Source organism: Sus scrofa, chromosome X, assembly GCF_054392235.1.
Source record: "Sus scrofa isolate SSC_HxYL_T2T_F1_AM1 chromosome X, Sscrofa_HxYL_maternal_Yorkshire_Landrace_v2.0, whole genome shotgun sequence".
NCBI lineage: Eukaryota > Metazoa > Chordata > Mammalia > Artiodactyla > Suidae > Sus > Sus scrofa.
This window is the reverse complement of record NC_139401.1, coordinates 31,330,173-31,346,968: the sequence shown is the minus strand read 5'-3', so window position 1 is coordinate 31,346,968 and position 16,796 is coordinate 31,330,173. Positions and strand designations below refer to the sequence as shown.

General features: G+C 34.8%; 1 protein-coding gene across 24 annotated transcripts in view; it reads left to right on the top strand.

The window, feature by feature from the left end:
• DMD (dystrophin) overlaps positions 1–16,796 on the top strand; it is a 2,611,869-nt gene that overhangs the window by 1,952,757 nt on the left and 642,316 nt on the right. For all 24 annotated transcript variants that reach the window (XM_021079543.2, XM_085006422.1, XM_085006420.1 and 21 more), the window contains 1 exon segment: positions 6,809–6,926. In XM_021079543.2, the coding sequence (XP_020935202.1) occupies positions 6,809–6,926 (118 nt within the window).

The window sequence follows — 16,796 nt, the reverse complement described above, 5'->3', positions numbered from 1 at the left end:
GGTGAGGGGATGACTAGGTTTCTTTACTGACAGCCATAGCTCCTGTCAAGAGGTCCTCTCCGTGCAGCTACTTCTCAGATGCTCTTAAATGTACCCTCCATTTAGCCTTTCAGGCCTTGAGGAGGAAATACTTCCCTTCCTGGTTTAAATAAGTCATTTGTTTATTGCAGAAACCCTGACTGAATCAGTACATAATAAATTAATCAGTTAAAGAGTGAATTTCCCCTTGCATGATCCCGTTTCATGTTCCTATCCCATTTATTCACACCTGTATAATAATTATACTATATGATAGCTATACTAGATTAGACCATAGTATAGGTACTTTATAACCATATCCTAATATCATAAGTCTCCAGTGTGTGAACTCTGGGGCCAAATTGCCTGTAGTTGAAAGTTTTGCCGCTTATTAAACAATGATCCTGGACAAACTGCCTCTTTTACTTTCATTTTACTTATCTGTAAAATAGAGATAATAATAGTTAGCACCTACCTCTTAGAGTATTATGATAATTAAGTTAATTTGTATTTAGCACTTTGTTCTTATTATAAAACAGAAACTGTTCCAAGTGTTTTATAAATATTAACCCTATTATTTCTCATAACAAACTTAAGCGGTAGATACTCTAATTATTTTCATTTTAGGGGTAAAAATGAAAAAGTGAATAGTTAAGCAACTTGCTGAAAATAATAAAGTAAATGGCGGCCAGGATTCAAACCTGGGCAGCCTTACTCTAAAATCCATTTCCATAACCCCTAATCTGTGATAGATTTTTCTGGCATATAGTAAATGTTCAATAACTAGTAGTGTTTTTGTTTTTAACATTATTTCCCACTGTATTAGTTCTTTGAGACTTTAGTTTTTGCTAGATTGTGAGTTCCTTGAGAAAAGAAGCCAAGTTTTAATTTTCTATATATATTATTATGTGAGTACTTGGCATTCAGTTAGGAACTGCTGGTAGAATTAGTTTTTAGCTATTTCAAATGTATTCCCCACTCTAACTTTAGGTAAAACTAATACTTAGCTAAAACTCAAATGGTGGTTGCCACAAGCTGGGGGCTAATGGAAATGAGACATTGTTGATCATAGTCTACAAACAGCAAGTTATAAGATTAGTAAATTCTGGAGATCTAATGTACAGCATGGTAACTATAGTTATAAATAATATATACTTGAAATTATCTAAGAGAGTAGATCTTATGTGTTCTCATCATGCACACACACACACACACACACACACACACACACACACACACACACACACACAAGGTAACTGTGAGATGATAGATATGTTAACCAGTTTGATTATGGTGATCATTTCATAATGCATACATATATCAAAACATCAAGCTGTAGACTTTTATATACAATTTCTACTTGTCAAATCTACCCAAATAAAGCTGAAAAAACTTTTTAAAATGGAGCTAAGACACACACACAAATTTGTGTAATTGGGATAAAGAAGACGTGAGGACCAGGTAAGCTCCACTTCTTTCAGAAGACTCTCCTTGACCTCTAAATTTGGTTAGATATCTCTGCTGCATGCTTTGATAACTCCCTGTGCTTTCCCTATCAGAATACCCACCTTAGTTTATTATAATTGCTTATTTACTGCCTGTCCTCACCACTGGCTCATTTTCCCCTTGGTAATAATAATTTTTCCTCCTTCACTGTCGTATCCCCTGTGACTAGCTCAATGACTGACACAACATAAATAGTTTAAAATATTTGGAAAAACCCAAAGTGGAAGACATTCTACTAAATACAAAACAATTAATGATATGAAGTTCAAGGAAAGGCAAATCACTATTTCAGATTAAAGGAGACTGAAGAGATAGGACAACTAAATGCAATGCATGAGCCTGGACCAGTAAATGAAAGGCATTTAAAAGGGTAATTTTTATACTGTGAATAAAGAATGGAGATTAGATTACAGAACTAAAGCCATATTAAATTTCCTGAATTAGAAATCGAGCTGAGGTTTTGTCAGAGAATGCCTTTGTTTTTAAAAGATAAGCACTGAAGGGAGTTCCCATTGTGGCTCAGCAGTAATGAACCCGATTAGTATCCACGAGGACAGGGTTCAATCTCTGGCCTCACTCAGTGGGTTAAGGGTGCAGTGTTGCTGCAAGCTGTGGTGTAAGCACTGAAATATATAATAGTAAAGGGTATCCTATCTTCAGATTATTCTCAAGTTGTTCTTAAAACAGTATATATAATATTACATATACAGATACTTATATATATGTAATTTTAGAATGGTAATTGATAAAATGTGGCAAAATATTAATAATTAGTCAATCTGAGTGAAGGGTACATGTGAGTTCTTTTACCATTCCTACAAATTTTCCATAAGTTTTAGATTATATAAAAGGAAAATGCTTTAAAAAATTATTTCTTGAATGAGTGAAAGAGCAAATGGATAACCACGGTTAGAAGGTGCTTGTGAAGTTCCCAACAGAGTTGCTGTTAGAACACTGAGAGAAGTAGGGAAGTTATGTCTAGTAGGAAAATAGCCAAAACAGTTTAAAACGTAAATGAGAGGTGAGAATGTGGGAAACAATAAAGACAACTTTGGCTTTGGCCAGTCTATTTGGAGAGGCATCCAAATACAAGAGTAGAAGCCAGAATGAAGGTGCTCAATGAAAGCTAGACAGATGATTAGCATCCTCACACGTAAGTCTCTTTCAGTTACTAGAAGGGTTCCAATTTAGGACCGACCTGACTTAAATGCTTATTTTCTTCCATACATAAAGTGGTTCTATAAACTCTTTCACGTTGTCAGTCTTTAATGTTCATTTTTAAGTTGTAAATAAAAGAATATAAGGTGTCCGCTTTTTACATCCATGTAAGTTTAATTCATGCTTATTTCCTGAAAACGGCAGTAACTGAACATCATGTGGGCTTTTGTTGTAAATTTAACTATGTGAAGATTTTTTTTGTAAACAAATACTAAAAATATAACAAGTTTCTGGTTAAGGTCTTTGCTTAGACATATAAATACTAAATACTCAATGACATACAGAATTTTGTATCTAAGTATTATTTAGTTAGAATGTCATTTTAACAAACACCATTACAAAGTGTAGTTCTTTCTAAGAACCTAAAATGACCTACTTCTAGTATGTATGGCTTCATTGTTTAACTCCCTTTTTCATAGGAGTGCTATTTATAACTACTTCCCACAACCCTGGGGAGACTCAGTGGGATTAATAACTTCTGATTCACTTTGTATTTGAAGATCTTTTTCTCTGTTTTTGCTCAGCTAGTGGATTCCATGATGAATTCTCATCTCCAAGGGGTAAGCTGTTTTTAGTAAAGCCCAGTAGCTGGCTTATGACTCCTTAGAAATAGCATTGATCCTTTCTTCCCTTGTGTTTTTTCTTCCAGAATGATAGATCCATGGAGACATGTTCAATTACCATGCTTAGGTACTTTTAAGCATGTAATGGTTTTAGTCTTTTTTACTTAAGTTATAAGTATCTGGACTCATATCAGAAAAGAATAAATAAGCATAATTAGTGTTCTACTTGTTTAGCATGACAAATATAGATGACTAAACCTAGAATAAAGAAATTGAATGACAGCACAGGGAACTGTGTCCAATCTCTTGGATTAGAACACGATGGAAGATAGTATGAAAAAAATGTGCATATATATATGACTGGGTCACTTTGCTGTAGAGTAGAAATTGAAGGAACATTGTAAATCAATTATACTTTAATAAAAAATTTGAAATCCAAAAGAAGACAACTGGAGATCATATGAGGATGAAGATCAGAGTAGAAGCAGTGTTTTAGAGAATCACATCTGGTATGAGCACCAGATTGGGAGCAGAGAACAGAATTTCGTAGATGTATATTTTGAAAGTGGGAAGTTTGTGTAATGATTAAATCTAAGGTGTTCTCTCCTCTATGGATGGCTCAGTGGAATAGAGATGAAGGTCTTTGTATTTGAGCAGTTACAGGATTATAAAATTAAGTTGTCAAGTCCAAGAATTATAATAGCAAATAAATTGAGTACACTCAAAAGAAAAAACAAATGAAAAGAGAAAATAATTGTTCCTCTCATTTCATGCATTCTGTTTTTTAGCAAGGTCTTTCAGCCACTGATTGTATAGTATCTTAACAAAAAACATATTAAATAAATGCCATACTCAGACACTGCCCTTGATTTCTGGAAAGAAAATCAAAGGAGAAAATTTCCATTTTGCTCTCCTGAGAAACTACTATTTAATTAGTATATTAGCATCTGATAAATTTCATATATATATATACATATAAACAATTATTTTTATTGTACAGTTTCTCTTTTGAAATGAACATTTATATGCATTGACCAAAAAGTGGGATAAAATTACAGTTTTGTTTTGAAATATTTTAGAAAGGCATAGTTTTATTGCAGCTGTTAATCTCCTTAGATTTTTGAAGGAGACTGCTTCTAAGGATGTCATTAATAATCTTCTCAGGTGCTTACAAAGCATGTGTCTGTCAGCAGAATTAAAGAATCACCCAACTAGAGAAGAGGTTTCACAGTACCTTGAGACCTATTTTTGTTCATTAGAGAGGAAAATGGCTTGTTTTAAGTCTAAATTGACATGCTTGCTAATTTCAGCAGTAAAAGCTATTCATTGTGGTCAGGTTTAATTTAGAGCCTGGTAAGGTTCAGATTAAAGTTGATCAAGTTACTTCTATAACATACTTCTTAAACGAACTTTATAATCCTAAAAGAAGAAAATAGGTATAGTCATCATTGAGTTACATATCCAGGAGTGAGAAGCAAAGAGTGCCCTGGTTGTTTGAAGATGGATTAACGTTAAATCAAAGAAAAATGATGATAAGGTTAATCTTTGCTATATAAAAATGTTCATGTATTTAAAAATACAAATTTTTATTGAAATTTCATAAAACATACCTAGTGTATTCTTTCACCACTGTATTCATAATATCTAAAACAGTTCCTAGCACTTGATATTTATAAAATGAAAGAATGAGAGTATAAATGAATTAATGTGTGTACTTTGTTAGCTGTGTATGTTTAGAGTCCTCTGTTAAATTTGAGGGGAATATTTGACTTCATCTGGTTTTCCAGGTAAATCTGTTTTTTAAAAATCTATTGAATGTATTAAACATTTTAGAGCCAAGAATTTCAAAGTACCTTTTCAGCTTTCTGTGTTATGGATGACCAAAGTTTAACTTTCTAACCCTGGAAAACATCTTATTTCGTAAAATTTGTCTGCTACTCTATGGTTTCTATTTTAGCATTTATTCAGTACTCTCCAACTGACTTATGACACTTACTTCAGTAGCTGTCTTTGGCAATTTGTTCCATATTTCAAACACACTTTTGTGTAAAGAAACCATAAAAGTTAGAAACCTGAAAATTGGATTTTTCTTTTGAGCAATCACAGTTTATAAATGTGGAAAATTTGTTAAAAGTTAGCTCCTCCAATTTCTCAATATAGAGGGGAGAAAATTCTCAAAATATATATGTACTGTTTGCATAAGTTTTTCCCATTATTTTAATACTACTAAAAGCAATTGAGCTCAAATCACAAGGCCTATTTCCCTATCTCTTCACAAAAGAAGCACTACAGAATGATAAAAAATTGGCCTTTCTAAATACAAATGTCCTTAGAAATCCAGCAGCAGTCAAAGGGCATAGCAGATAACTAATTTTCATAAACATCACCATCTACCACATTTCACCTCTTTACTTTCATTGGCCTCATCGGTAGTAGAAAGAGCATAGGATGTAAAACTGTAAAGACTTCTGGCTTAGTTATTAGTGTCATTATTAGGAGAATCAAAATGAGAAAACAGGTGTAAAACATCTATCAAATAGTGGTTTTAAACTAATAACAACTATTAATTATACCTTCCCAAATTAAAATAAAATGTATTCAGTTTGAGTACAACAACAAGGGAGATATCTTATTTTCCCAAAGTTCTTTGTAAATGTCACTGGCATTTTGGCCCAGTTGTATAGAGAGAGTAGATGACAGAGAAAATAGAAATTGATGGATACTTGATGGAGGGCTGAATTTATTAATAAATTATATGTGTGAGGGGGGGCTTCATTGTATTTGGTACTTTTATTTAAAGGAGTATTAAAGTCAGTTGCAATATAGAATACAATACTAACTTCTAGTCTGATGCTTCCCAGACTTGCCTGATAAGAATTAAGTAGAAAATTTGTTAAAAATGCAGATTTCCAGCCCTCTTCATTCCTACTAATGCATTCATTCTGAAGCAGGTGATTCTTATTGGAGACAATTTGGGAGAGACTAATTTAGTGCATCTACATTGCCTTCTCATTTTATACTTGAGGAATTTCAGGAGCAAAGAAGTTAAATAAGTTACGTCTTTTAAATAACTTCTTTGCTTTTTCTGTTTCTAAAATATATACTTTAATTTTGACACTGAACAGAGTGAGATTACAGGTATAAAAAGCTATCTTTCTCTTAAATACATTGTCATAATTCAAAATTACATTTCTTACTCATGGCACTCCTATATTGGTTTAAGTAAACCCAGGTACCCTAAAATAACTCCATCTAAATAGTGAAGGAAATCTATAATCAGGATTTTCACTTTACATATTTCTGGTATCTAAAAATGAAACATTTCTTGTTAAAGTGTTCTCTATAAAGCCTTATACATTAGAGGTTTATATACAGTAACATGTTTTTTTATTATTATTTCTAAAAGTGCTTTAGTTGGTTTGAAAATTACACTTTACTTTGCATTCCATTAAAGGAATGCACAATGCTGGAGAACCTCAGTATTGTTGCATTTGTTCCTTCAGGCAACACTGCAGGATTTGGAACAGAGGCGCCCCCAGTTGGAAGAACTCATTACTGCTGCCCAGAATTTGAAAAACAAGACCAGCAATCAAGAAGCCAGAACAATAATTACTGATCGAAGTAAGTCTTTCTTTCTTTTATTTACATTCCCCATGCCAGGGATAAAACCTGAACCATAGCAATGGCAATGACAAATCATTAACCACTAAGCTACCAGGGAACTCCCAAAATAAGTCTCTTTTTTTAACAGGCATGTGAAACTTAAGAAAAGACGTATGAAAATTTTCTAGGATAACTTAAGTTCATATGCCTCCACAAAATTTATAAAAATAGTGCTAAAGACAGAGTTCCTATCTTGCCTCAGCTATAACGAACCCTACTGATATCCATAAGGATGCATGCGGATCTGATTCCTGGCCCCTCTCAGTGGGTTAAAGATCCAGCATTGCAGCATGCTGTGGTGTAGGTTGCAGAGGTGGTTCGGATCCCATGTTGCTGTGACTGTGATGTGGGCTGGCAGTTACAGCTCCCATTCAACCCCTAGCCTGGGAACTTCCATATGCCACAGGTGTGGACCTAAAAAGACAAAAAAATAGTGCTAAAGAATTGTATAACTGGAGTTCCCGTCGTGGCACAGTGGTTAACGAATCCGACTAGGAACCATGAGGTTACATGTTCGATCCCTGGCCTCGCTAAGTGGGTTATGATTCCGGTGTTGCTGTGAGTTGTGGTGTAGGTCGCAGATGTGGCTCGGATCTGGCGTTGCTGTGGCTCTGGCATAGGCTGGTGGCTACAGCTCCGATTGGACACCTAGCCTGAGAACCTCCATATGCCACGGGAGCGGCCCTAAAAAAGGCAAAAAGACCAAAAAAAATATTGTATAACTATTGTAACTAAGTTTTTCAGTCCATATCGTTATTTTTTCAGTAACTGCATGTAATTCCATGCAATAGAGAAAATATAATTTTCATCAATCCAAGCTTATATAGTTGCAAAGCATGAAATGGTGGATATGGTGAACATAGGTGTGGCAGAACATTTGATCCTCATTTGTCATGTGTCTAGGCTGGCATCCATGGAGACGCCGCTCTCTCCCTCATATCCTCAGTTGTTGGTGTAAGGAGGCCGTTGCTTCCTGGACCATATTTCTCTCCTGTATGCAGTGGTACTTTCAGATCTAGACATCTCTCTGCTCTTTGGATGCCCTCCTTGTGTAATATCAGAGATCATTGCAATATCAGAGATCATCAGGTGGGAACTTTGAGAGGCTGTTTAAGGCCCATCTGCCTAGATAATGCACATGCTTTTTTCTTCTTTACACAGAGTGATTCAGAGTAACTGTACATGGTGCCAGGAAGAGGGCTAGACAGAAGGTTAGGGGAAACTGCTCTCTGTCCTGTTTCCCTTAGAGGTTTTCCTCAGAAATGAGTCCCAGGTCACCTTTGCTATCAGATTTTCTTGGATCTCCCTGGGTCTCCTCCCTTCCCTCCACTTCCCTTCTCTCCTGTATATCAGTATTACATTTTCTTACTTCCCCTGCAGTACCCCATCATTTCCTTTCCCACATCCAGAGGAAATCTTTTCTAGTGGAGTAATAGAGAAAACTTTTGTTTAATCATCTTTTTTCCTTCCAAATCTTTTGTCTTATACCAGGCCTAGGCTTTTGAAACTTAAAAACCAATAATCTGTGTGTTCATAATATATATTCTGTTGTGTCAACATTTCCCTAAGAAAGTGAAAGCAGAATGTCTGGTTGCCAATATGTTGGGGGAGAGGGAAAGGTAATCAGAATCGAAGGTTAATATTTGGAAAATATTATCATCCATACTTACATTTGTTAGGTAAATACTTAGTGTTAATAGCAATTATTTATTGAGTGCCTCCTAGGTACTCAGTATTATATTGTGTGTGGTATGTGTGTTTCTATATGTATGTGTACATAAAATCTTTACAAAATTATCTCAGTTAAATTTCATAATTCCAATTTTATTGATGAGGAAACAGTTTCTGAGAATAGTTAATCAAGTTGCTCAAGCTTACAAAACAAACAGAGAACATAGCTTAGAATTTGCCATTGTCTCTTTCTGCCTTAAAAGTCTGTGTTCCTTTTAGAATGTTTGCCACTTCCTGTCTTGTTTTGTTGTTTTTGTTAATGACCTTAATCTCTAGGATTAAGGCTAGATACTTTTTCAGTCTGTACTTATGGATGTTTTGATTCACTTCCTCAAGACATTTCCCTTTTCAGTTATAGTGATTATTAACTAAAATAGACTCTTCTTTATTTTGAATTTTTAACTCTTTAGTGTTGATCAAACACTCTTTTTGAATATATGCTAACGAATTAGTTGGGTAGCGCTAGCCATTATAACAGGTAAGCTCCCAAATCTTGGTAGTTTACCAAAGTAGAAGTTTTTTGTTTGTTTGTTTTGTTTTGCTTTGTTTTTGTGTTATGATGTAGTCCAGTGTAAGCAGCTCTTAATGAAAGCATTCAGGGACCTAAGCCACTTCCAACATTTGTGTCCAGAATATGAGTCTTACGCATTGAATGGGCAGATGAGGCATGAGTATTGATCATTGGAATTTATTATAAGCCAGGCTTGAACGTAGTAATTCTGTTCATAATCTTTTGGCTGGAACTTGTCACATGGCCACATCTAACTGCAAGAAAAACTGGGAAATGTTGTCCAATGTAGAGCTCAGGAAGAAGAGAAATTAATTTGCTAAGAAACCAGTTGATCTCTCCCACAGCTCATTTGGACAGGAAGAATGCACTTAAGTTCTTTAGTTCTATGTAACAAACAGGAGGTCATTTCTATAACAAGCAATACAAGAGCAAAATTGCCTTGTAATGACCAATGTACATAGCTGTCTAACTGATGGAATAGAGTGCAAACTGGAACCACAAGACTTCCTCACCAAATTGAAACACACAGGCCCAAAAGAGTGAATCTTCACGAGTGATTCACTCAGTATGAAACTGGATTCCCACTGCAAAATCAAGTCATCTGTTTCTTGCCTGAGAAATATAGAAATTTGGCCAAGATATTTATACAAATCTGAACATACTGTGTGAAAGTCATTTGCTACTTTACTAATGAAAAATACCTTCTCTTTTCCCCCTCAGAGGAAAATAACACTAACTTATTTTACAGTATCCATTAATCTTTGTCTAAATATTTTCCATTATCCCTTGCATACTTTTTTAGATATTGTATTGACCTTTTTTTTTCATGATGTAGATTAAATTGAGTGACCAGAGAGCAGATTTGTATATCTTCACTAATATCCAGTTATTTGAATAGTTGTGCTTTTCTAACCTTTTGTCTTTAAGGAATGAATACCTTTATGCGTATTTGCAGCATAGTAGAAAGATTCCAACCCAAATGGTCCAAAAAGGTATTTTCTTAAAAGCAAGTGTCTGTTGAGACATGTCATGTTGCTTATTAAGAGCATAAGCCAGAATCTTAATTCTAAACATGCCTGGAGACTCTAATGCTCATACCAGGGTAATTCTGACAAGATATGTTTATCTAAACCATGTCATTTGCAGCCCTGCTATATTTCAGTTTATCTCTCCATATGAAATCAATAAAATGGGATGGAAATTCAATACTCATAAAGTTTCAGTCATGTTCAAAATAGAATTTGTCTTAGTATAGATTTACTTTTCAGGGAACGCATACAAGTAAAATACTTGCTCATAAAATTGTATTTTCTTATTTGAAGATTTCAGTATTCCTTTTTTATTGCCCTGAAATTTCTAGAAATACTTAAAAAGGAATCAGCTAAATAAAGAAAAATATTCAATAAGTATATAACACTATATTGAAACATGTTTCCCTCCTTGGTAAATCCCAGTTCATAACTTTGAACAGTTGGGGAAATCTATACATAGTTATTACATTCTGTCAAGAGAAAATTCCTGTAAAAAGTAATTCTTCTCTACTAGTAATAACCATGCTAAAATCTCAAGTAATTGGGTCTGCAGAATACCAACCATGTTTCACTGTATAAAACTATTTCTATGGTGGCTGTTGTTTTCATGTGATTATATTGACAGAAATCATGTCATAATAATTTAGGCGAAAAGATAAATTTCATTCTAAGAGCATTCAAGTGAAAAACTCACCTTGCCGTTTCTGGTGGTCAAACTGCTCATTTTCCTTTAATTCTTTGTTTGCTGCCTGTGTCGGCCATTCCTGGTGATTTTCTTCTGCAAAAGGGCTAGATCAGGAGACCAAAAACAGATAAGAAGGATCTACAATTACTTCCTTGGAGATTTCTGAATAATGCAAAATTCATATTCATGTCTGTTACTACTACAAATCTTAATACCATACCTCTCATAGCAGTGAGGATGATATGAAAAGAAAGAACTGCTCTCTTATTGTTCCGTTTATTCCACTAATAATATTGGTGAACCTGGTAATCTCACATTTGCATTTGAGAGCCTTGTTTCTGTAGCTTCTCCGTCCATAACTCCTACTGTTACTATTTTAAAGATTTATGGCAATAGCACATATAGGTTTTAAAGGAAAGCTGCCTGGACTGGCCACTTACTACCTTTGTGACCAAGAATAAACAACTAATCTCAGTAAACTATCTGATCTCAGTTTCTTCCTCTATGAAATAAGATTACTTTTAACTACTTCAATGTTGAGACAATTAAATGAGATACTACATGAAGAGCACTTAGATACTAGCCATAGGAAGAGCTCAATGAGTGTTATCTCTTGCTGTTTTAACTATAATCTAATTGAGTTGTTTCAGTGCTTAGTGGAAAAGCATTTAAAACATTTAGTAAGCTCTTTGGTACTATCTGATTCTTCCTCCACCAAAAAAAAAAAAAAAATTGAGAGAGAGTTTCAAAAAAATCAAAGGGAACGTTTCTTTGCAAAAGATGGGATGAGATATAAAAATAGAATTAAACAAATATTTGGAAAAGCCTTTATGTGAGAGATACTACAAAAAACAAGGCAATTGATGTAAGCTATTTCATTTTCAATATTTACTCTAACCCTAGGAGGTAGACATTATTAGAGAGACAGAATACTGAAGCTCAGAGAGCTTAGGTAACATACCTACAGTCCTAGCAAGCTGTCAGGTGAGGAACTAGAATTTAAACTGATGTCTATATAACTCTAAAGCCTGAGGCACATCAAGTAGTAAGGGCTTGTTGGTCAAAAAATAGAAGAAATATTTATTTCACATCTTAAAATATTAGGAGTAGCCTCAGTTTACTATAATCTAGATATAATATTGTATTTATCCCATTTATGTTGTCTTCTGTGCGTTTGCATGTCTAATTATAGGATTGTCTTGTACATGTGTTGCAAATGTACAGGACAGTACACCTCAGTGATCTAATAGCTGCTCAACCTTGACCATGTGGATTTCCTTCGCTAAGCCATAGTTCCCTCATCTGTCATGTGGGTTTAGTAATAATACTTGAGCTGGTAGGGTGATTATAAAGATAAAATTACATGATCTTTCTAAAGTGAAGGCCGCCAAATACCGGATGCTCATTAAATGGTAAATACTATCAAGATGAAGTGAGTTTGATACAGAGGAACTGTAGGTGGAAGAATATGGACAGGGAATATCATATGGCCTTTTATTATCTCACGCAGGGGAGGAACTTCTAAAACAAAATGACATGTCTTAAGACAAAGTTGTTTCTTTTAAGATTATTTTTTTCAGCTAAGACTTTTTTAGAGTAGTCCAGAATTCTTTGAGAAATTTGGTGACATAGTATAAATTTTAAGAAAATGAATTTGTATCATATTGCTTAAAGAGCTGGTGTATAGGGCTATAGAGGGGAGAATGTGCTATTATATGAGAATAAAAATACTCTCACAGGATTTTTGAGTTAACTGACAGTTTTATAGCAGCTTTGTCAGCCCATCATTCACTGCTGCAACCAAATGTATGAAATCCTTCATGGTGAAATAAAGACTTTCTTGTTTTCCACATTTTTAGGAAATCTCTATTGCTAATGAAATGCCAGCCAATATCTTCCTCTCAAGTATTGTCTAATAGAGAGTTGCCTATTTTAGAAGAAGTGGAGTCAACCATATAAATTTCTTTCTTTTGACATCTAGCACCTGCTGTCAACCTGTTATAACTACAAGCAGCTCTCATAATTTATATCCACCAGAATGCCCCTGGCAACCAAAGAGTTCACTTCAGTTCAGTAAATATTTGAATGCTTATTCTGTGCTCGTTAACATCAGAGGTGATGGAGGGGATACAGGGAGGGATTATTCAGCCTTTGTCTTAAAAGAGATTAAAAAAAAAAAAAAGAGCTCACAATCAAATGTGGGTATTTGGACAAGTATATCCGGGCAAGGCAAGCGAGGGTAATTATTTCAGTGGAGAGGTATTACAAAGTGTTGAGAGACAGCACAGGAGAAAGGAAGATTGGATCTAAATGAGGGGGTCGCGGAATGCTCCTAGGAGGTTAAATTTTCTGTAAAAATCCTAAATTTGATTAAGCTTTTGAAAAGGAAAAAGAGGCTACCATGCAAGGAATATTTCAGAAAAGGATGGCAGGAGAATAACATAGTTAGGCTTAGGCTAGCAATGGGTGATGGATGAATTTATAGGAGTGTGTGTGTGTGAGTACGTATGTAATGGAGGATAAGAGCGTACATGAAGTCAGTGAGAGCAGTTAGGAGCCAAGAGAGCCCAGGTTAGAGCAGTGTCAGTGGAGTGAAAAGAAAGAACTGAATTAAGATATTCTGTGAAGCTAGCATTAGCAGGATTTGGATGTTGATTGGATGTGTGGAACTGAAAATCTAAGAATGCTTGCCTCTTAAGATTTTGAGATTTAGTGCTTTAGAAGATGGTAATACCATAACCAAAGACAAATTCGGGAAAAGGAGTTGATTATGGGTAATCAAATAATGTGCTTAAGATATAGCCAGTGGCTGGAATGAGCAATGGTGGAAAACACAAGAGGCGATTTCAGGGGTGAAGGTACTTCTATACAGATTTGGAAATTACCTGGAGTGGATAAGTTTGCATAGAAACAGGGCAGCAGGTGAAAAGAAAAGCAGACCTGGAGTTCCCACTGTGACTCAGCGGGTTACAAACCCAACTAGTATCCATGAGGATGCGGGTTTGATCCCTGGCATCACTCAGTGGGTTAATAAGGATCTACTGTTGCCATGAGCTGTGGTGTAGGTCACAGATGCAGCTCAAATCTTGTGTTGCTGTGCCTGCAGCTCTGATTTGATCTCTAGCCTGGGAGCTTCCATATGCCATGGGTGTGGCCCTAAAAAACAAAACAAAAACAAAAATAAGAACAACAACAAAAAAAGAAAAGCAAACCTAAGGAAGAACCTGGAACTTGGCTTATATTTAAGGAATGTAAGAAGAGTTAGCATGACCTCTCTCAGACGCAACTTGCAATATAGGTGCATTTAGATACAGTGAAGAATGAGGTTTTAGGTTTTGCAGTATATTTTGTTTTCTATATCTTCTGTAGTCCAAACCAGTCTAATAGCATAAATTTTGGTGCAGTGGACCATGATGTTATACCAAGGGTTAAACAAAATATCATTTTTAAGTCTTGTTACAAAAATAAGAATTTTACTATATAGTATATATTATTATTAATCTTTTCTTCCAGTGTTGTTATTTGCTAGGAGCAGTGAGTTTATTAGTCACCATTCTCTAGAAAACTCTCTCTCTCTGTGTATACACATATACATACATGCATATATATATCCAAAAAAATATAAATGTACACAAAAATTTATATAATATTTATGTTTATTTAAATATATTCAGATATATAAAGAGGAAAAGAGAGATTTTTAAAAATGGCTTATGACACTGTATGGGAACAGGGAAGTCTGAAATCTTCAGGGCACGCCAGCTGGATGGATAATCAGGGAAGAGTTGATACTATAGTCTTGAGTCTGGAGGCAGAATTTTTTCCTTTTCTGAGGATCTCAGTCTTTTCTTTTAAGGATTTCAACTAATTGGATGAGCCCTCAAACATTATGGAAGCTAATCAGCTCTACTCAAAGTCTACAGATTTAAATATTAATCACATCTAAAAAGTACCTTTACATAAACTTCTAGGCTGATGTTTAAACAAACAACCAGGCAGCATTATCTATCCAGGTTGATACATAAAACATTGTCTAGCCAAGTTGACACATAAAATTAAACATCACATGTGTTTCTTCACATATAAATTTGATTCTTTTAGTTTTCATTAGTATCCTATTAATAGGGTTCCTGAAATATATATTAAATAATAATAATCTTTAACATCTTAATGAATTTCAGAGCTCCATTAAAGTAATTATAACTCATACATTAAAATTTCTGTGTATAAAAAAAACAATCCAGCATTGCCACAGCTGTGGTATGGGTAGCATAGCTGCGACTTGGGTTTGTTCCCTAGCCAGGGAACTTCCATATGCCTTGGGTGTGGCCAAAACAATTTTTTTACCTATTAAAAAACAAATGTTGGAGTTCCCATTGTGGCATAGTGGGTTAAGGACCTAATGATGTCTCTGAGGATACGGGTTTGATCCCTGGCCTTGTTCAGTGGGCTGAGAATCCAGCATTGCCTCAAGCTGCAGCACAGGTAGCAGATGTAGCTCGGGTCAGGTAGTGTGGCTGTGGTGTAGGCCAGGGCTGCAGCTCCAATTCAGCCCTTATCCTGGGAACTTCCATATGCTGCAGGTGCAGTCATAAAAAGAAAAAGATAAAGAAGAAAAAAAAACAAATGTATATTTTTCTTTACAGAATTTTATTTGCGTTAAACTAATACTAAACATCTATCATGAAATAATTCTGTTTTAATGCATCTCAGTTTTTAAATTTCATGAGAGAATTAATATCAAAAAATATTTGAATAGGGAGTTCCTGTTGTGGCTCAGCAGTAATGAACCTAACTAGTATCCATGAGGATGTGCATTTGATCCCTGGCCTTAATCAGTGGGTTAAGGATCTGGCATTGTCACTAGCTGTGGTGTAGGTCCAGAGGCATCTCAGATTTGGCATTGCTGTGGTGTAGGCTGATAGCTCCGATTTGACCCCTAGCCTGGGAACTTCTATATGCCTTGGGTGTGGCCTTAAAAAGACAAAAAAAAAAAAATTGAATAGGTTTTAAAATCCAAATTAGCTGTCATGAGTATATTTAATTACTATTTTTATGTGAATAATTGGAAAAATAGATTTATTTTATTTAAAGTGATACAACTGCACTTATCATAAAGTGTTTTCTACTAATTGCTTATTTTTTCATTATGTTTCTAAGGGGAAAGATTTGGATTAGCAAAGGTTCTATTTACGTACTTTAAAAACTGAACATAATGAAGATAACTCTATTTAATAAATAAACCAACTAATGAAAATGGTTCTTTTCTTTTTTGGTACGATAGAATAAAGATGGTTATGAATAAATATGAGGAATCTCATGTTCAGGAAAAGTGAGCTGATAAGACAAATACAGAACAGAAAGAGATGTACTCACAGGGGGAATTCCAAATTTTCATAGGCTAACATTTTCATTTTAGGCCTAATAGAGCATTGCTACTAAAGACCTGAATTTCTCTTATATTTTTATACCTCTGGGTATAAGGAGGAATATTACTCCCAGCTGATGCCATGCAGTTTGGGTAAAGCTAAGCCAAGGGTTAGATATGTGCCATAAACTGCTCCTAAAAGATTCTCTCAGTTCTCCTCAGGTGTTGGAAGAGTGTAGGAATAATTTCTTTCTTTATACCACTTCTTTATTTACTAAATGTCCTCATTAATAATTTAAAGCAACATAACAAATTATTTGCCACTAGTCTTTATTCTGCTGTACCTGCCTTAAGGGAAGCATTTATGAAGCAAGCAAGATTAATGGATTGTGACCTTTCTACATGCAGAGGACATAACTGGGCTCATTCTGTTTTAGTCAAGAAAAGGAATTTGTGGTTACCTATTGCTGCAAAACAAATAACCCCAAAACTTAATGCCTTA